At 50.6% G+C, this 20,413-nt stretch overlaps 2 protein-coding genes across 4 annotated transcripts in view; both read right to left on the reverse strand.

The window, feature by feature from the left end:
• Positions 1-1,040, reverse strand: part of MAPK8IP3 (mitogen-activated protein kinase 8 interacting protein 3) — a 44,177-nt gene extending 43,137 nt beyond the window's left edge. For all 3 annotated transcript variants that reach the window (XM_075564504.1, XM_075564503.1, XM_075564502.1), the window contains exon 1: positions 579-1,040. In XM_075564504.1, coding sequence (XP_075420619.1) covers positions 579-905 — 327 coding nt within the window. In that variant the 5' untranslated portion in view covers positions 906-1,040. The remainder of the gene's footprint in view (positions 1-578) is intronic.
• Positions 1,041-5,623: 4,583 nt separating this feature from the next.
• Positions 5,624-20,413, reverse strand: part of JPT2 (Jupiter microtubule associated homolog 2) — a 32,525-nt gene continuing 17,735 nt past the window's right edge. Inside the window, exons 2-5 of the mRNA XM_075564509.1 lie at positions 14,295-14,443; positions 10,824-10,966; positions 8,359-8,407; positions 5,624-7,614 (exon numbers count right to left, since the gene is read on the reverse strand). Coding sequence (XP_075420624.1) covers positions 7,427-7,614; positions 8,359-8,407; positions 10,824-10,966; positions 14,295-14,443 — 529 coding nt within the window. The 3' untranslated portion in view covers positions 5,624-7,426. The remainder of the gene's footprint in view (positions 7,615-8,358; positions 8,408-10,823; positions 10,967-14,294; positions 14,444-20,413) is intronic.

The raw sequence follows: 20,413 nt of genomic DNA on the forward strand, positions 1-20,413 counted from the left end.
CTGGGTGAAGGGTTGGGCTAGAATGGACAGGGTGAGTGGGGCTGGGTAAGTAGGTTGGGTTGGGGAGCCAGTAGGGGTTAGGGAGTGGCCTGGGCTAGGGGAAAGAAAGGATTGGGTAAGGGGCTGCAAGGGCCGATAGAGTGGTGTGGGGAGGCAGGGGATCAAGTCAGGGTATCCTGGTACGGGACTAGGAACCAGGCTGGTTGGTTGAGTTGAAAAGATAGAGGGAATTGGTAACAGGATGGGGATGCTGGATACTGGGTTGGTCGGGGTAACTGAGTAGGGGGGGGGCAGGGGTCAGTAGGGGGTTGTTTTGCAAGCAGGACTAGGCCAGGGGGTGAGCTGGGGCTCAGAAGGAAGGAGGGGGGTTGGGTTGGCGGGTCATTGCGGGGAGGGGGCCCTGGAGCTGGCCAGGTGGGAAAGATGCGGGGGTCTGTGTTGGGGGTAGGTGAGGGCTGTAGCGTGGGCTGGGTCAGAAGGATGGAAGGATGGAGGAGTCCACGGGGAGCTGAGGGGGACCCTAGGGGGTTGCGGCGAGGGTCGGGTGGGGCGGGTCCGGGGCCGGCGTCCCCACGCACCTCCTCGGCCTGCTTCCGCAGCGCCTTCTCGCGCTCGTACTGGGTGAGCAGCTGCTCGTTGTCCTCGCGCAGCAGCTCCAGCTCCACCTCGTGCTCCTGGTTCTCGCTCAGCACCGAGTCCAAGTTCTCGAGCACGTTGACCACGAGCGGCATCAGCTCCTTGACCACCTCCTCGTCGTAGCAGTGGATGAGGCGCTCGAACTCGCGGTAGATGGAGCCCGCCAGGCCCGACACACGCTCCGACATCACCGAGCCCGAGCAGTAGTCGTCCTGGTACACCACCACGCCGCCGCCCTCGTCCATCTGGATCTCCATCAGCGCCGCCATTGCCGCCGCCAGCGCGGCCCGCTGTCCGGCCGGCGCCCGCCGCCCAGGCTCCGCAGGCCGCAGTCAACACCGCCACAGATGCTGTCGCCTCAGGCACGACCGCCGCCGCCGCTGCTGCGCCCGTCACTCACCCGCCGGAAGACCCGCCTCCGGAAGTCCCGGCCGCCGGGACCGAGGGGCGGTGCCCGAACGTCCCGCAGGATCCTCGAGGCGTCGCTAGGGGTCGCCCGGGCCGTGACGTAGAGGATGCTGTCACCGCGCCGGAAGCTCGGCCACGAGGGGCAGGAAGAACTTCCGGTTGCCTTGTCAGAGCCGCAGGGTAGGAGAAGGGGCGATGCCTAAGGCAGGTCACCTCCCTTTATAACGGCCTATGATTTATTCCAAGAGTACATAGGAACGATTATGTAGTAGGCAACCCCCAAAAATATCTGGGTAGCGAACCTCCCCCCACCCCCACCCCCCGCGTTTAAGAACATTCTCCCCTCGGAAGTGACCTTAGCGCTGACCTTGTTTGCCATCCTTCTAGTAACCTTTATTGGTTTACTGCAGAATAGTGCAGTCTCAAGGAGCCCTGCTGGCACAGTGGTTACGCCTTGCTTGCTTTGTGTTGCTCACAGCAAGGTGAGCGGTTCAAAACCACTAGCCTCCCTGTAGCCTCAAAACGAGGCTCTCAACTGTTGTAACCTATAGAAAAGTTCCACCCTATAAGTTCACCGAGTCATTATACAGTGGTAAGCTTTTTGAATGCATACTTCAAGACTCCCTGGGTAACGCAAGCAATTAAGCAATAGACACCTAGTCAAAGATTGATGGTTTTCCTAAGGGCAGCCCCAGGTGACTCGGCAATATGCTTTTGGACTGCCTTGTGAACCCCGTGAAACAAGTACACAAGAAATCACCACGTGAATTGACTCCACGGCCATAGCAGTGGTCCTTCTATACAATTCTGATCTCATATGCCTCTACGTCACCCGAGAGCCCATCTGGATAGTTTATCTAGCTTAGCCAAACCCAACCTTCGTTTACTTTTGAGTTACCCTTACACAAAGGTCTATATAGATACTTTTATCCTGGATTACATTGCTTTATGCACTTACCAGGCGACTAAACAAGTCTACATCTGTCCTGCATGTTGTGAAGCCTGTTTGTCCTCTTTTCAGCTGTCCTTTCCGTTAACCTCGTGGTTTTTTTTTAAATCGATTTGACCTTTAGGTACCCTTAGTTCTACCAGCTTTGACAGCCTGTATCTTACTCTTTCAGGTCCTTATTTTGTTTCTTTTAAAAGCTTTCCAAGTCTGATTCAGCATTCTATTTTGGCAGGCTCTTGCTCAGATTCCCCCACCCCCCTTCTGAGTTAGTGTTCTTTGAAATTTCATGTGGAAATTCTCAGATGCTTATGTTTAAAGGAGCCGCCAGAAGATGTGCACTTCCTTTCACTGGAGCCTGGGGTTCTGTGGGTCAAACAGGAGTGTGAATTCTAACCCAAGAATACCTTCCTGTGTGGGCACCCATGTGCAAAACAGAACCCCTTTAAAGCAGTGGTTCTCAACCTGTGGGTCTCCCTCGACCCCTTTGGGGGACCTTTTCACAGGGGTTGCCCAATTCATAACAGTAGCAAAAGTGCAGTTATGACGAGCAACAAAAAAATTATGGTTGGGAGGTCACCACAATATGAGGAACTGTATTTAAGGGATCACGGCATTAGGAAGGTTGAGAACCACTCTTTTAAAGTCAATGAAACTTAAAAAAAACAAAACATTTTATTGGGGGCTCATACAATTCTTATCACAACCCATACATACATTGTGTCAAGCACACATGTAATTTGTTGCCATCATCCTCAAAACATTTGACTTCTACTTGAACCCTTAATATCAGCTGCTCATTTTCCCCTCCTACCTCATGAACCCTTCATAATTCAAATTATTTTGTCATGTTACACTGTCCAACATCGCCCCACACCCTCTTCTCTGCTGTCCATCCCCCAGGGAGGAGGCTATATGCAGATTCTTATAATCGGTTCCCCCTTTCTACCCCACATTCCCTCCACCCTTCAGGCATCACCACTGGTCCTGAAGGAGTCATGTCCTTGATTCCGTTTCCAGTTGCTATGTACCAATGTACATCCTCTTGTCTAGCCAGGTTTGTAAGGTAAAATTGGGATCATAATAGTGTGTGTGCAGGGGGGGGAGGGAAGCATTTAAGAACTAGAGGAAAGTTATGTTTCATTGTTGTTTCCCTGCACCCTGACTGGCTCATCTCCTCTCCACAACCCTTCAGTAAGGGGGTGTCCAGTTGGTCAATGAAACTTTTAACTGATTTGAGTGAAAGCTTATAAATCAGGTTTCCATTCAACAATTCACATTTCACTTCACTGATCGCAAACTCCCACGATCAGTCTTCCTGTCTTCCCCTGTTCTATTACCCCTTCTGAACTGTGGGTAAATGCTGACCTCTTGATAGTGGCTGATTACTGAGGATTTACTTCCCTACAGTGCTACTCTTCCCTTATTGCTCAGCTGAAAAATGAGCCATGGGGAGGCTGCTGTCTTGGGGGTTCCAGCAGTCTCTACCCAGCCAGTAAGCCATTAAAAAATTTTTTTGTTTTGAATTTGCCTCAACCATTGTTCTCCCAATCTCGGTCATTCTAATGTGAGCCCTTTCAAAACAGTAGTGGGCATCAACGCACTACTCAGGACTGAGAAGGTTGCTACTCGAGAAACCCATTACCACAGTTGCTTCCATCCACCTCAATTCACTTTACGTCATATAAGACCAACAGTTGCACCTCAGACGGCCAATCACAAGCGTCCACGTCCCCAGTTGCTACTCACCAAAGTAGTATATAGAGTACTGTCTGTGGACTGTAATGCCAATTGGCCTTGGTGTTTCCTGGGACGATCCTCCCGAACCCCCAGACCCAGCAACTCAGTCCCACAAGGTGTTTTCAGCTTGGCCCCTATGGGTTATCTCATTCAGATATACTCATATCTGGTTATACTTCTATTTGTAGCTTAAGTATATACACATCTAGAAACATCCAGTAATCTATTCTCCCTCCCCCATTCCACCCCTGGGAACCATCAAAGAATGTTTGTGTGAAAACCTTTTCCTGCTTCTAATAAAAGTGGTCTTGCACTGTTGCACTGTATGGACACTTCGTTTAGCACAATGTCCTCCGGGTTCACAGTAAGAAGCAAGAGTCCTTTTTCCCCTACCCTTAAGAGTGCATGCACTGTTTGTCCATTCTTCTGTTGATGGGCATTTAGGGGGTTTCCACCTCTTTGCTATTGTGCCTAGGGCAGCAGTGTCCATGGGCGTGCATCTCTCCCTGACATGGCTGATTTGAGTGGTTCTCAACCTTCCTCATGTCGTGACCCTTAGTACTCATGTTGTGACCTCAACCATAAAATTATTTTCATTGCTATTTCATAATTTTGCTAGTTATGAATTGGGCGACCCCTGTGAAAGGGCTGAAAACCACAGGTTGAGGACCGCTGAATCACATGGTACAGCTCTTTCCGTTTTATGACACCACCCTATTGTGCTTCTCAGTGGGCTTGCGAGCATCTTCTTATATGCTCTCAGGAAAGCTCCCCCCCCACACACACAGTATGCTAAACGAGATCAGCCCAGGGTCGCTCATCCAAACCTGACCATCAAAGCCCCTCTCCTGAAACTGGTGCCCTAAGGGTGATAGCACATCACATCCCAATTTTCTCCGGTTCAGAACCCCTGGATTTTGATCTCAGCTAAGTGACAAGCATATCCTTTCCCAAACTTGAGTCTAAAATTAGCAGCTTGCTGGGGACGGTTCTGGAGAATCTGAAGCAGGTGCTAAGCCCCAGCTCTGTCTCTAGCCAAAAGTCGGCAACTGCCGTAACTGGTGCATACAGGACGCTTAAGGTTGGAGCCCGAGGCAGCAGCAGGAGAAATGGACTGGGGCTTGGAGAATGTTGACGAGCGGTCATTTGTTTCCCCAGAAACCTGACCCGCCGGGAGTGCTGCTAGTGAGCTGCTGAGTGAGCCAATCAGGGCCTCTCCGGAGATGACAGCCTTCAAACCTCCTGGGGCAGTTCGGCTGTCCTCTGGAGTTCCTAAACCCGAACCATCTCAAGGACATTGGACATGGGTGTTTTTGGTTTGGGGTTTTCCAATAGTGGAGGACAGCGGGACCAGTTCCTGATTTTTTTTGGGGGGGTCATTGTGATCACTAAAGTGATTTGTTCCTTTAAGTGACATATTGTAACAAGATGATATGCCAACTTGGCCCTCCCTGAGTGGTTTAGCTAGGACGCCAGCTGTATTAGAATTCCTCTCAAAGCGTAGACTTTCCGTTCAGATTTGGGAAGATAAAGCTTTTTCTTCCTTTCCCAAGACCAGACCCGCTGGGCGCATGGGTTGAAGAGGGAAACTGATGACAAGGATCTGCATGTAACCTCCTTCTTAGAAGACGGGCAGCAGAAGGGTGGATGAAAGGAGATGTTAGACGAGGCAAGATATGATAAAGTAATAATTTGTAGATTGTCGGGGGTTCATGAGTGAGGGGGGGAAGCAGGGAGAGAGGAGAAAAATGAGCTGAGGCCAGGGGCTTGGGTGGAGAGCGGATGTTTTGGGAATGATGAGGGCGACGAATGGACAAATGTGCTTTACACAATTGATGTATGTATGGGTTGTGATGGGAGTTGTATGTGCACCCAATGGAACGACCAAATAAATAATTAAAGTTAGCATATATTAAGGAACAACAAAAAAGACAAGACTCTTAAATGCAAGACAGGCATTTTCAACTTTCCAACTGCGATTGCTAAGCATCTGCCCCACTGTCTGGTAAAACCACCTGTCTTTGTGATGCTAACTGGTGCCAAGTTGATGGGGATTCATAGCCTCCAGTATGTGCAGACGACTGCTCCACAGGGCTCCCAAGATCTCCCAACCCATCTTCCTAGGAGCCTCTGGGTTTTAACCAACAAACTTTTCAGCTATTAATCAAGTGCTCAACCCTTTGCACCACCAGGTGCTCCCATATAGTCCCCTCTCCTTTCTTCAGAGATTGAAGTTTATTTTATTGGGTGACAGTTGAAACATTGGTTTTCCATTCAACAGTGCATACATACACATTTGTATCATAAGTTGCAATGCCCTCATTGTTAGAAGTGGAATATTAGATGGCATCACTTTGTGGTCACATGTTCTTCAGGAATGTCGAAGGAAACAGGGTGCAGTAGAGCTGGCTACGTCAGAAGAGTCTGGTAGTGGTGGTGGTGGTGTTTTTGTGAAGTCTCAGGCCCGTCACAAAGACAACACAGCAAGTTGGGCTACTTCAGAAGCCAGTGCTGTCACTGCATAAGGCACAGGAGGCAGCCCTTGGATGTCTGCCCTTCACATGTGGCTATGGACACAGGCTGAGACACGCCAGGACTCCAAGCTTGCTGTGAGGCCGTGATTCCTTCCAGTTACCTGCATGGGGTCTCCATAGCATGGTCCTTGGGGCTGACCCCAGTCTGGCAGGCAGAGTGTGGTGGGGTCAACAGGGGGCTTCCCCAGATGCCTATCAGAGGCCCCATCATCCTGAATCCAGGCAACACATCCAAGAGTGGTATGCTTGCTGGTGGGGCTCTGTAGGACAGCTGAGGAGCAGCTAGTGAAGGTAAGACACATGGATGATGTAAACAACCCCGTTACCTGGATAGACATGAACAGACTAAAACCAGGGTCCTAGCTCCCTAGAAAGAGATACTGTGTGTGGAAGAAACTGCCCCCACCAGGGCGAAGAGCAGAGGCCCACAACTTAAGGCTGTTGAGAGAGAATGGGACAATTTGCAGGTAAACCACTCCCCTAGTGACAGCAAGGCAAAAACTCTTACAGGAGATGGGCCCCCCCAGGATACAAAAACCTTCCCTAAAGGCCTGAGCCCAAGAGAAAAAGGAAAAAGCACCATTTCAGTTTTGGTTGAAAGCTATTAGGGAGATGCAACCCAGATGTTACAAGAGTGCAGAACAAGGTGCTAGGGTCAAAAGTGAGGTGACTCCTGGGTGCAGCAGCAGCCTCTCCAGAGCAAAATTCTCTCCCTGATGGGTGGAGTCAGGCTGTGATGGGGCCTCCCACCCATGCTGGTGTCTCTGCCCAGGTCTCTTTTGGCTCTTGCAGTGACAGGGACGTCTGGCCTTCCCTTGCCCACTGTGAACTCCCTTTGTTTTAGCCATGCCCTGGCGCCCCCCCAAGCCCGAGTTCAGGGCTCCAAGGTCAGAGGGCCCCTAGCTTTCACTGCACCCTTCCTTCCCCAGGTCCCTTTCAGATCTGGATTTACAAATGAACACTCACCTAGGAAGCCCCTTTCCCCTCATGCAGAAGTGCCTCCTGGGGCTAGGCTGCCGGTTCTCTACAAAACTCTCTTATGCAGAGCCAGCTTCGAACACGTGACAAACCCTTTCCCACCCCGATCCCTCAGGCTAAAGGAAACTACAGCACTGGCATCCTCTGTCAAGGTTTGTGTGACACCTGGGCAAGTGCCAGCCTCTCAGTAGAAGGAGATGCTGGACTTGCCTCCCGGAGGGTTCAGAACTTTGTTGTGAGAGCGAGGCCTTGGCCCCAACCGGGGTTCATGGCTGTCAACGCTGGCCGTGGGCTCTGGTTCCTTGGCAGGGGCCTTGTCTCTTGTACTGTCGTTCTCAACCGTCCCATCTCTCAGGGGGGTGCTCGCCATGGCTGCGGAACAGATCAGCACATCATCGTTAGACTGCCCATGACCCTGACACCAGGCTGCTCAAGGAAAAGCCTGTGTCTCACAGCAGCTTGCAAGAAATTCACCCAGCCATGAAGACTTGTCTGCCAGATGCCAGGCTTGTGCTGGGTAGATGGGGGCCAGGAATTGTGAACACCTACATCGGTCTGTATAGGTGTTGCCCACATCCTTACACTATTGGCCAAATGTCAGCCCATCCCGAGTAACCAACAAGGAGACATCTTCAGCGGGCCTGATGCTCTGTGATTGGACATTTTTAGGGGAATGCATGGAATCTTGTGTAGCCTGACCATCTCCTTAAGGAGGTAGCAAGAGTGAGGGTGCAGGCAGCTTCACCTCCCCATGCATGCTCGTCTCAAGTCCCCCTGTCTCCTCTTCCCCTTGGGCCCATCTATTGAGCCTGAGTCCCACCTGCTCTGTCCTGTGCCCAAGGCAAGTTTCTAGGGAAAGGGTGATCTAGGAATGGGCATAGGCTGGTTAACAACACTCTGAGGTGAAGAAAAGCCACCTGGGATCAACGCAGAGTTTCCTGGAAATAACTCGGCCACATCTCTGGCTGTCCACACACTCAATCCCTGCCGCAGTAACAAGGTGGGCAAGCTTTGGTCACTGGCCTGGCAAAGGGCTTTTGTGCTCTCACGCCCAGGGCACACTTGCAACTCTAGGGTGCAGGCACAGATAGGACAAGGGAGAAGAAACCATCTCACCTGAAAGGTCTGGTTTGGGGTCTTCTCCTTCACGTAACAAAACATGGTCCTGCAACGAGCAAGCAAGGTCAGAGCACAGTTCAGCGACTCTCACTCTCACACGAGTGAGTGCTTCATTTTTAATTTCTGAAAGCATTTCTATTATGGACACTTTTCACCAACAACAAACCAGAGAGAAGGGTCGAAGGCCCCTTCTGTGTAACCTGTCACTCAACTGTGAGGCCATCAGCACACTGCTGTCCAGTTTCAGCCATACTATCCCTAAGCCAATGCCCACCCTCCCACTGCCACAGAACCGCCGTGAAGCAAATTCTCAGTACTTCATTGATAAACACTCCACGACCTGAGTTGAAAAACAAAAACACCCAAACTGCCAACATGAACGGTTCCTCATAAAGAACACAGTCTGCCAGCATTCACATTTCCCTAATGATGGAGCTCTTGGTCTCTCAGAGCTGGTCTGTTTCCAACATGGTTTGAGCACCAGGGTGTTTGGTGTGTTTCTTCAGCCTCTCTAATGAAAGGTCCCCTGTGGATCCTCACAAGATGGATGCCTCTGTAGTTGGTGTTATTCGGACAGTGGCGACTGATGTTGTGACAAGGCCTCGCAGGTGTAGCAGATCCCATCACGAGTCCCTCGTATGATGTCAGATGCCCATGACATCTCTGCCCAAACACCATCCTTTCATCTCAGGCAACTGCTCTTCTTCCAGATGCACTAGAGGCTGGCAGGCTTGGGGAAGGCAACACCTTCACGGACAGCAACGCCCCAGACAGTTCCCACATGCCTGCAGGTGCCTGATTCTGCCCTTCCTTCACCACTTTCCATAAGAACAAGTCTATCCCTAGGAACTCCCCAAACAACAGGGGGAGGGGAAAGAGGGGATTAAATACTTGATAGGCACACGGTGGGTTTCATCAAGGCAGTAACTGAGGACCTGGTGCTACCCCGCTGGTGTGGACACCTCCTCTTGTGGGATCCTGATCCTCTTGATGGCCCCGGTCTCCGGTGACCTCCCTACTCTGTTATAGTGGGACACTTTGGGGAGCCAGATGTTTGCAAGACTGGCAATGTCTGGGGCAGCATAGGGACCTGGGGACCATTCACACCCCTGGGACAGGCAGAGGAAGGCACCTCAGGCTTCACTGGTGTGTGAAACAAAGGTTTCTGACGAGTGGTGCTGGACCCCAAGTGAGAAGTCAAGAGCAAGACTGAATCTGGGGTGTCTTGCAAACATCTGGCTCCCCAAAGATGCTCTACTGCATCATATGCCCACTACTCTACTGAGGTGATAGATACCTGCTCTCAGTGGGGCTCTAAACGGGACAGAGTTCAACCAGCAGGCACACACCTGGACATGTTCCCACCCCGGAGACTCCTCACTCGGTCCTCTATATTTCTGCTTCAGTTCTGAACCACGGAGGTGAACCCACCCTGGGAGGTGAACCCCCATGAAGTGCAGACTTCCAGGCTCCAGGAAGCCAGGAACGGATGAGAATGTTACAGCTCTACGCACTAGAATGCAAAGTGTGAAAAACTAATGAGGAGGCTAAGAGAATTAATTACTAAGTTTGATCGCTGGCCACAGTAAACACAAGAGGTTCTGTCACCTCTCAGACTAACAGGAGCCTTCAAGTGGGAAACACAGGCTCTGGCACTCAGAGAACCAGCCAGCCCTGCCGGTCTCTTCCTGCCCCTCCTTCTCTCTCCTCTCTTGTGACCTTCCTTTGGACCTGTCTCTTCTGAGTCCTGCCAGCTCTGCTGTCCCCATCCAATAACCAAGGCTGTCTTCTACAAAAACCGGTTAGCAACACCACCAGGTGGGGAAAAAATCACCTGGGACTAATGTCTGCTCCTCGTGGGGTCGTGGATTGCTAACTGCAGGGTTGGGGGTTTAAGCCTTCCAGCTGCTCCGCAGAAGAACGATGAGCCTTTCTGCTCCTGTAAAGCCTCAGAAACCCTCGGAGGCTGCTCTGCTGACCTACAGGATTGCTAGGAGGTTGAAATTAACTCAACGGTGGTAGTTACTGGTTTTTTTTTTTAGAGGAGGGCACCCAGAAGGCCACGCCTGAGGTTCACAGTCCCCAAATTCTTTGGCTTTCAGTCAGCCCACAGTGAGGCAGATGTCACCTTCAGTTTGGACAGATGGAAGTGCTCTATGTCCCTGTGCCCTTCCTAGTCTGAAAAGGGCAGACTCTCCCTGAGAGACAAGGGGCGTCATGAGGAGTGTGGCCTGCTCACTGGGCCCTCGCTCCCACCCATGTAGTAGACCGGCCCCGGCTGCAGTCACGCCAGGGCTGGGGTCTCCGTTTCTGGTGACTCAGATGACAGCTCTTGGGGAAAATCAATGCCTGTCTTGCTGCTGCCATTGCTGCCACTGGTCTCTCCCCTTCCTCCCCCGAAACCACACGCACACCCTGGGGCTGCAGGCTTGTTCTGCTCTCCTAGCACGGGCCACACTTACCTTGGGCTTGTTGGGGTGCACCGAGGGTAAACTGGAAGTGACTGGGGAGCCAAAAATGTTGCTGGTCTTCCCACCAGGCGGGTTCAGACGCTGCCGAGCCTGCAAAGGCTTCGACTCATCAAAGATGCCACTTCCTTTCCCTCCTGCAGAGACAATCACAGACCACTGAGTAACTAGCCGACCCTCGGGCCCGCTCCTGAACACCTCCCTATCTGGGGCTGCTCTCAGGGACTCCCACCTAGGACGGACACACACACACACACACACACACACACACACACACACACACACACACACACACACACACACCCACCCCAGGGGCTGCTCCTAGCGATGCCTGCCTGGCCCAGAAGCAGACAACCAGGAGGCAAGGAGCCCAACCCCACATCCTTCCCTTCTAGAAGGGAGGGCTGGTCTCCATGTGTGACAGCACAGAATGTAGATTACCTCCAGAATCTCCCTCAACCCATCACCCCGAGTTCCTTGTCCAGCCCCAGCAAGGTTGTGGGGTGGGTGGAAAAGCAGTGCAGCTCAGTTTGGGTCCTTGGGACAGAGCTGGGAACGTAAGAAGGCCCCCTGCTCAAGCAGGTCTACCTGGGACAAAGCAGTAGTTAGTTACTGTCTTACGGCACTCTGGCTGGAATTCCCAGTGGCAACTGCTTGTCAGCAAATAACAGGTTTTAACACCTTTGCTGCCAGCATAGAAGTGACCCCACCAACCATTACGAAAATCTGATGTCTGGGTTGGAAACTCACAGAAGCTGGTGACTAAGGTCTGGGTGTGGACAGATGGCCACACGAGGCACCACTGGTTCAGGTCTCAGTAAGACCCACACCTCCTCTCCAGAATAGTGTGGGGGAGGCTGTTAAGTTAAAGCTGGTGACTAAGATCTCGATGTGGACAGCAAATGCTGCATAGGGCAGAGATGGCCACACACATGGTACCACTCAGCTGACCGGAGCCTCTTCCTCACAAAAGGCGTGTGTGCTCAGAACGGACCTCTTCCACCAAGGTGCGACAGCGAACTGTGACTGCGACTTTAACATGACTAACTTTTGGACCCCAAATCGGGGATGACAGAAAAGCCTCCTCTGGCTGCAGGGGAGTTACTAGAGCACAACAGGCTCTGGCATGTAGTCACTGCCAGAGGCCACTTCCGAGATGGAGAAGGAAAGATCCCCTGGACACACATACAGCAGTGTACGCAGTGTTGCGGGACAAAAGGAAGGGACGCCCTGACTTGTTGATCTCCATAAAGAGAAGAGGTGACCCCGCACACCTCCCTACAAGTGTGCATGTGTGCACTCAAGGAAGATGTGGAAGGCAGAAAGAACACTGCCCAACATGATCTTTTTTAATGAATTTTGATATTTTGTATTTTGTTTCCAGAAACTTAAATTTTAAGCCCCGGTGCCCTCTCTGCTGTTGCTCCCCAAGAGCTGTAGGAGCCCCAACGCGCAGCAGGAGAGGCTGCAGCAGGAGAGGCTGCTGACTGGTGCGGTGCCATGCTCTGCTAGCGCCTTCACTTTGAGCAGAGTGGCCTTGGAGGCATGCGCCAGGCTGGGAGACCAGAGCCTGGTCAGTGGGAGCACTGGAAGAGGACAGGGTGAGCAGCAGCCCAGCTGGGCTTCTTTCCCTTTGGAAGGGCCAAGGCGCTCCCAGAAAGCTGTTTGTGTAAGTCACACAGGTGGGGTCAACAGTTTGTTTGCTATTCTCTGTTCAGTGTATTTCTGTGACTCAATGCTTTACAGGTTGGAAGACAAATCCAACTTAGAAGTGGGGAAAGTTATGCCTAAATAACCACAAAAGTGGAAAACAAGACACCCCTTTTAAAAAGCCAAAACACAACACAGTTTTGAGCCGCACACACATACGTATGGGTGAGAAGTGGGCAATCTCTGAAGACTAATCAGAAGGGCCTATCAGTATTTTAAACTCATATACATTCTGATCCATCAATTCCACTCAAGAAATGTGTCCCATCAGCAGGGGCCGGAGGGTGAGTTGCGACCCTCCAACTGATCCTGCCGATGATTAGCTACGGGTGCTCAGGCATGCAGCGTCCTCTGCCAGGCAGCACAGGCACCTTCCACTCTCAAGGACCACTCACAGACACACTGAGCAGTTGTCACGGAGAAAAACATGGTGACTGATACAACACAGCAAGGGACCAACATAGGGGCCTAAGGGCCGTTCTCAGACCACCCTGGGGAGGGTCCTCACAAGTTTCCTCCTATCGCTGGTTGTAGCCACTCTGCCTCCCACTCCTCTATCATGCCTGCTACCCACTTGACGGGTACAAAAATGGGCAAGCAAGACTGGCTCAACAAGCTGACTGGGCAACAAGCTGCTTCTGTGGCCTTCCCTGGACTGTTCTTCAGACAGGGCTTCCCAAGGGCACTTCATGGGATGGAAACAAAACTACCACCAGGGTGGTGAGCACCTCCATGACCACAGACACCTGTGAGGCCTCCCAGCACACCCATCCAGGCTAAGAGGAGGACCCTGCATCGCCCGGGACTCCACCTCCAGGCTGCCAGGTTCAGACCTGCTCCCGCTGAGGACGCTACCAGCCACCAGCAGCGCCCCAGAGGGGCCCTCTATTCCAGGAGTCACTCCAGAGTGCTCCATGGGAAGCACAGGACACCATCTCGTGACCACCAAAGGGCGAGATAAGTGCTACAGATCTGAGAATACCCTGCCAGGGCAGGCTGTCCTTTTAAGAGTCTCGATTATATTGAAAAATAACATTCTACCCGAGAAAATGTCGACATGCCCAGTGGCCTATGCAACTGCAGGATCCACTGTCTGGGCTCCTCTAGGGGCCGTGGCCAAAGGTTAAAGCCCTCCCTTAGAGAGGGGAGGGAGCATTAGAACAAACTGTGATTGCATAACTCATCTTTAAAAGGCAATTTAACCATGGAGGGGGGGGGATATGCTGTAAAATTGATACCGGGGTGAGTGTACAACTCTCCTGGATGGGATTGAATGATTGAAATATATGATATGTAAGTTACTTGTCAATAAAATTGTTGGGGGGAAAAAGATACAGAAGAGGAAATGTAAAAAAAAATAAAGAAAAAAAGAAGAGAAAATATATATGGGGCAGCTATACCCTGTCCTGTAGGTCACGATGAGTCAATAGTGGCTGGTGGCAGTGAGATTTATTTGAGTTTTTTATTTGAAACAAATAAACACACAAACACCATAAAAATACCGGCCCCACAAATTTAAAAAGCCCTCCTTTGTCAGAGAGCCCTGGCCGATTATCCACCATTGAGCTGGATAAGGGCAGCACCACAGAACATAAAGATATGCACGCCACCTTCAAAGAGAAAAGAAAATCCTTTTCTTTTTCTAGAAAACTCCGAAAACAGGGGTTATCCTGTACTAGAAACTAGTAAAGATCACAATGGAACACAGAAAGTCTTCCAAACAGAGCAGCAGTGCAGAGGCGAGGCCCCACCTACCGGGGGGGTTGGTCCTCTTGGGTACGTTCTGAGGCTCTTCAGTTGGCCCAAAGATATTGGAGGCCATCCTGTTGGGCTTGCCAGAGGGGACCGCCTCCTCTGGACTTCCGAAGATGTTGCTCGAGTCTCCTCCAGGGGCTTTCATGGCTCTGTGTAAAAAGAGGAAACACGAGTTACAGAGGGCATGGGACCCTGGTCACCAGGAGGATGCTGGTAGAAGGCCCATCTTCTTCAGGCCTGTGGGAAGCCCACATTTATGCACACAGGCATGAGCAGCTTGCTAGGAGCGACCAAGGACCACGCTGTGTTTGCTTCCGTGATGAATGACACCATAATACCAACACCCGAGATGCTGACAGATGGCCAGGTGGCAAGGCTGATTGGGTACATACCCTCAAGATTCCATTTAAAGTTTCCTTGTATGTGGTGGCTAAGGCTTCAAATTCTTGATATCCTTATTACTTTGAAACTATCCCTGTGACCTTCCATAAAAATTTAGGCACGTTTCTCTAAAACAAGACAGTCAGTTTAGTCACAGGGAGCACAGTTTAGCCCAGGTTTCAGTGGACACTCGGTATTTAGCGTGTGTAGTGGTGCTGAGCTCTGGGGTTCAAGCCTACAAGTCCCTCTGTGGAAGAAAGACAGGGCTGTTTGCTTTCACTGTTTGCCTCCAAGTCTGTGAGATGCAATCAGCTCAGCAGCAGCCAGGGGCCTGGGTCTGACAGCGCCACCTGTGGTCAGGGCTGCGTACGGTTCTAAGTGCTTCCTACACAGGTCACATCTGCCCAATGCCACTACAACCCAAGGAGCAAGGTGTGACGAGCCCCACTTTACAGACCATGACACTGAGATGCAGAAGGGCCTACTGGTGTGCCCAAGACATGCCCAGGACGCAGCAGAACCAGGATCCAGTCTCAGGGCTGTGAGCCCAGAGTTCAATCCAAATTTAGCCTCTTACAGGTCTCCATTTGTGTGTGGGGAGGAGGTGCAGAAGGGAAGGGAAGGGGAGTGACAGTTGAGGCATTTGAAATATGGCCCATCCAGATTGAGACTTGCCCTACATGTAAGTACACATCGGATCTCAGAGACTTTAATACTTTCACAAGTGAAAGAAACAATGATCTGTTGTTAATGCAAACCACACGTGGCAGTAATACTTCGTTTGTGGGGAGCAGGGGGAATAAAATGTGTTAAAATTAAGCCCACCTGATTCTTTTGCTGCTTTTAAACATGGCTACTAGAAAATGCAACATTCCACAGGGGTCCACACTTCTACTGGGCAGCACTGGCCTAGAGCAGAGGCCAGGCCACAGATCGAGTGCAGGCAAGTCCTGGATCTAGGGTGACCATCTCTGGCCTTGAGGGCTGGTAAACCCAAGGAATCTACACAGGCTGATTCCCCCAGATGGAAACAATGGGTCATCTCCAGGATTCACTGGCATTCCCAAACACAGGGGAGGGTAAACACAAACAAAGACCTGTGGGATCCCAGAGGTCCTCTGACTGGGACATTTCCAGAAAGCAAAGATGGCACCACTTTTAAAGGGATGAGTCACTTTGCAGCTACGCGTGAAGAGCTCTGCCAGCCCTCCTGCCGAGCTTGTCTAGCTCAGCAGAGTACACACACAGAACCCATCTGCAGCTCTTCACAACATCTGGAAGGATTTCCAAAGGCAGTTTAGACCAGAGCCAGACGTACTGACACTGCCTTTTCCACAGTGATTGGCCCAGGCTGTCCAACCGGCCCTTGACAGCAGGCTCGACTGTAAGCCCTCATGGTTGGAGGGGCTTAAAACAGACAGCACTCTCAAGGAAGGGGCACACGGGAGCCCTATTTGTGTCCTCTGCTCCAGGAAACAAAGGCGGCTGGCAGGGGACAGCTGCTCGTGGTGCTGAAGGGGGCTGCAGTGTGCCAGCCACGGCAGGACAAAGGCACTGGGGCTGGCCCTGTCACCAGCAAGTGGAGCAAGCGGCAGGCTGGGCCCTGTCTGCTCAGAGGGAGGTGGGGAAAGCATCTGCGCCGGCCGCTGCCCAAGAGGAAGCACCTCCTGGTTTGATGGAGGAAAATAATACTTCCATTTGAGAAAAAGGTTTTTTTTGAAAAGTATGGGAAACAGCAAAGTTATTCCCCAGATTGTCCCTGCATAGGAAGGTCTCAGAATCCTCATGAGAAGGCCATGCCCACAAGAAGGCATCAGGATGAGAGCTGATTAATAGGCTAGACCCCATCCCTTCATTCTTAAAATCCTTATGTTGACAAGAGATTACCTAACTACCAAAGACCGACCTTTGTCAACTGACAGTTTTATACAACTCTTAAGCCATACATAATTTTTTTAAATAAAGGCATGAGTAAAATCGTATTTGTGCCTAACAGCATACAATTAAAAATGTGACCTTCATTTAAACACAATACTCTATAACGAAGCTATATTATTTTTTACTTAACAATTAGTTATGTGAACATCTGCACCATAAACCTAAACATGTTAGTCCACCACTGAACGTTTCTAAGCCAGCCACTCTTTATCCTCCCCATTTTGGGTACCCCCTTGCTATACTACCCACTGACATCAACCCAGTGCTCTGAGGAGAGAAGCATGTTCTTTGATGTGAAGTTTTCTTCATTCCAGTTGGAACCTTGTGAGTCTGCATCCATTAGAACAAAGCCAAATCAGGAAGGCTGTCCATAAAGTCAGTAGCAATATGCACCAGTTCACAAGCTCAAAACTCATCTCTTCTGCTGGTTGGGTTCTCGTCAACTCAATGTGGGCTGCCTCACTTAGCTTTTCCTGGGGTGCCCATTGGTCACTTCACCTTTAGACCAGGGCCTCCGTCATGAATTCTCAATAACCTTAGCCTCCTTGGGCTAGGTCATTAACTTCAGACCAGTCAACCATCTTCTCCTATAAATCAGGTCTCTGGGTGTCAATGCCGACTGTTGCTTCCTTTCTCCCACTTCCACTCAACAAGTGGATCCAGGTGGCCACCTAGGAAGCATTTCAGGCTGTGACCTTATTTTAGACTCCACCTCTTCACTCTTATTATACTCAAGTTGACACTGGATTATGTAACTACTACACAAGCCAGCATGAATCAACATCCTATGGACGTATCTGAAACAGGGCACCTTCTGTCAAACCTACCCTGTCCACAGAGATCATCAGGTTAGTGTGTCTTGAGTCAAAGGAGCTTGGTGACACAGTGCTTAAAATGCTCAGCTGGCAATTTCTAGGTACATGGTTTGAACCCTTGTATGGTTCTGTAGCATAAAGATGAGGCTGGTTGCTCCCTTAAAGATGAATAGCCCCAGCGACCCTCTGGGCAGGTTCTACTCTGTCCTGGAGGGTCCCTGTGGGTCAGAATCAAACCCATGTTGCAGATGTGTCTTGATTTAAAACCCTGCAAGAAGCTTCAAGACTCTGAGCATTTAGCACTCTAAGTCCTCTCAGGTTTGGTTCCATTTTGAACTCTGAACTGCTCACCCAGGGTCCCTGGGACTACACACCTAAGCCCATGGAGAGTAGATGGGGTCATTCAGGGGTGAGTGTCACAGAGGGTGTCTGCTCTGCAGGCGGGAGGGGCACAGCAGGGCACAGGAGGGAGTGAGAAAGGGTCAGGATCAAACAATCATCTGGGTGTATGTGTCTGTCCGTGAACGAGGATTTCCTAGTGTGTGTCCGTCTCTGACGTTTACTCTACTTTGACATGGAGTGGGAAAGGGAAATGGTGCCAGAGACTGGCAGAGGGGCACTACTAGGCATAGTGCTCCAGCTTCCTTGGAAGCCAAATGTGGGACCAGGCCACCCCTGGTCTCACATGACCAAGGACATCAAGCTAAGCAGCTATTTCAGAAAAACAGAACCCACAAAGATGGATACTATGCCCACTCCCACTCCCACTCCCACCCCAGGTGCACAAAGGCACCCTGACAAAGACAGGAAGCTCACTGACAAGGTAGGAGGCAGAGGCCTAGGGAAAGGAGCAACTCTTCCCTGAGGACGCCTGGGCCAAGACTTCTCTGCCTGAATCTGGGGGAAGCTTTTAGGGAAGAGATTCAATGTGGGAAAGATACTCGGGTTGATGTCTTTACAATTTTAGTTAAAAAAAAAAAAGTTCTAGGTTAATAAAGCATCCTTCCTTCACAGCTCAACATCCTGGAAACACAAGATAGTCCCTCTACCAGAAATCCATGGAAATTGGATGAGGTACAAAGTCTGAAAAGAATCGACGAGGTACAAAGTCTGAAAAGAATCACACCTGGCCAGGTAACCTAACAGCCAGTACTCAACTCCCATGAGCAAGTCTGGTGACTATTCTGAGATATCCACCAAGAAACCAATTAAATTTTGACATCCAATTAAGACTGATCTTTCTTAACTTCCTAAGAAGACGATCTCTACATTTTATAATAACCCCCCAAAAACTAAATCTCCAAAGGGAAGGGGTGGGGGTATATTATTTTATAGAACCAGCTTGACAGCTAACTTCTGTAGTGCTCAGTCAACAAATCCAAGCCACTTAATGCCACCAAAATTCACTGGAGACCCAGTAAACCAAAGGGTATTAACTTCATGCAAGCAGCCCATTAGCCTGCTAGAGGTTAGATGAAGGGAGTGGGGGTGGTCTGAAACCTGAAGCCCCCTGGGAGCTCTACTTGATTCACTCTGCCTCCTCTGGGAAACGGAATGAAAACATCATGGAAGTTTTCCACAAACTTGTTGAGGCCCCTTCATCCATCTAGAGCTGGCTGTGATTGGCTGCAGCATTTGGAATCCACCAGCCAGTCACTCAATGGGAAAGGATCCAGCAGTCTGATCCCGTCAACATCACAGCCTTGCAAACCCTAAGGGGTGGCACTAGCCCATCTTTCAAGAACCTTATGACTGAGAATCAACCTGAGAGCAGTGGGTCTGACAAGCCACTGCTTGATGAAATAACTAATTATCTGCTTAGGTCAATTACTGAATACCGGCCCTCTCAGGTTTAAAAGGTTTGTCAGTAAGTCAATGCAACTGTTCAACTTTGTATGCATTTAACAGTCTCCACCAAAACAGTGCCACAGACCCAGCTCACAAGAAAGAAATACCTTGGGCACCCCAAGACCCAACACTTTAAAACCAAAGCTGCTCCTCAAGACACACAACAGTTTATCGCCTGTCAACTCTAACTTGTATGAAATCCAACATCCACAGAGCCCCAGACATAAACGCCCACACCAGCTGCTTTCATGGCAGCCCCATACGGTTCTCTAGGAAGCAGCTTCCCGTGCCGTGCCATACTTCCGCAGCCTGAGTGGGTTCTAAAGGCCTTTCAGTGAATAGTTGAGCTCTTTACTGTTTGTGCCTCCCCAGGGACTCCGCATTCCCCTCACTGCCACCATCCCGGTCATCTGACTCATACTGACCCTACAAGGCTGTAACCACTTACAGGAGTAGAACGGTGATGTCCAACTCTGACCTTGTGGTCAACAGCCCAACGAGTGACCACTGCACCACACAATTAGTAACCACCAAAAAGGAGACGAACCAGTTCCCCTGGAGTCGGTTCTCACTCCTGGCAATGCCATCCATACATGCAGAGTAGAGAACTGGAGATTCCTTGGGCTTTCCAGGCACAACCAAATAACCAAAAGTGTGTGTGTGTATATGGTTTGGTTTTTTGGTTTTGTTTTTTTTTTGCTTTTGGGCCCCCACTAGGTGTGAAAGCCAAGTCCGGAGAGATCTGCCCTCCAATCTCAGCTCTTACCACTGTTTCCTCCTGGTCTTTCCTCTTCTGCCCCAGGCTCTGGGGAAGAGTAGAGGGAGCTAGAGGTCTCAGGTGGGATCTTCTTTCCCAGACAAGGTCTACATAAGCACCCAGGCCTCTCCATTGGCCAGTGGACTTGTTGAAGAGCTGAGGGCTGACCCTCTGCCCCTGAAGTCTGACCAACCATCACACACATTGTTCCCAGCAGTCTGGCACCACCACTGCCCCAGGGGAGAGACTTCTCAGATAGAGCTGAGGGCTTCATGTTGGCTTACTACTCAGAATGAATGTTAAATGTGCAGAATCAGAGGACTAAGTAAAAAGTGTGTTCTGGGCCACAAGACATGGATCCTGAAAGGATGTAGGGAAAA

This window comes from Tenrec ecaudatus, chromosome 12 (assembly GCF_050624435.1).
Source record: "Tenrec ecaudatus isolate mTenEca1 chromosome 12, mTenEca1.hap1, whole genome shotgun sequence".
NCBI classification, from domain to species: Eukaryota; Metazoa; Chordata; class Mammalia; order Afrosoricida; family Tenrecidae; genus Tenrec; species Tenrec ecaudatus.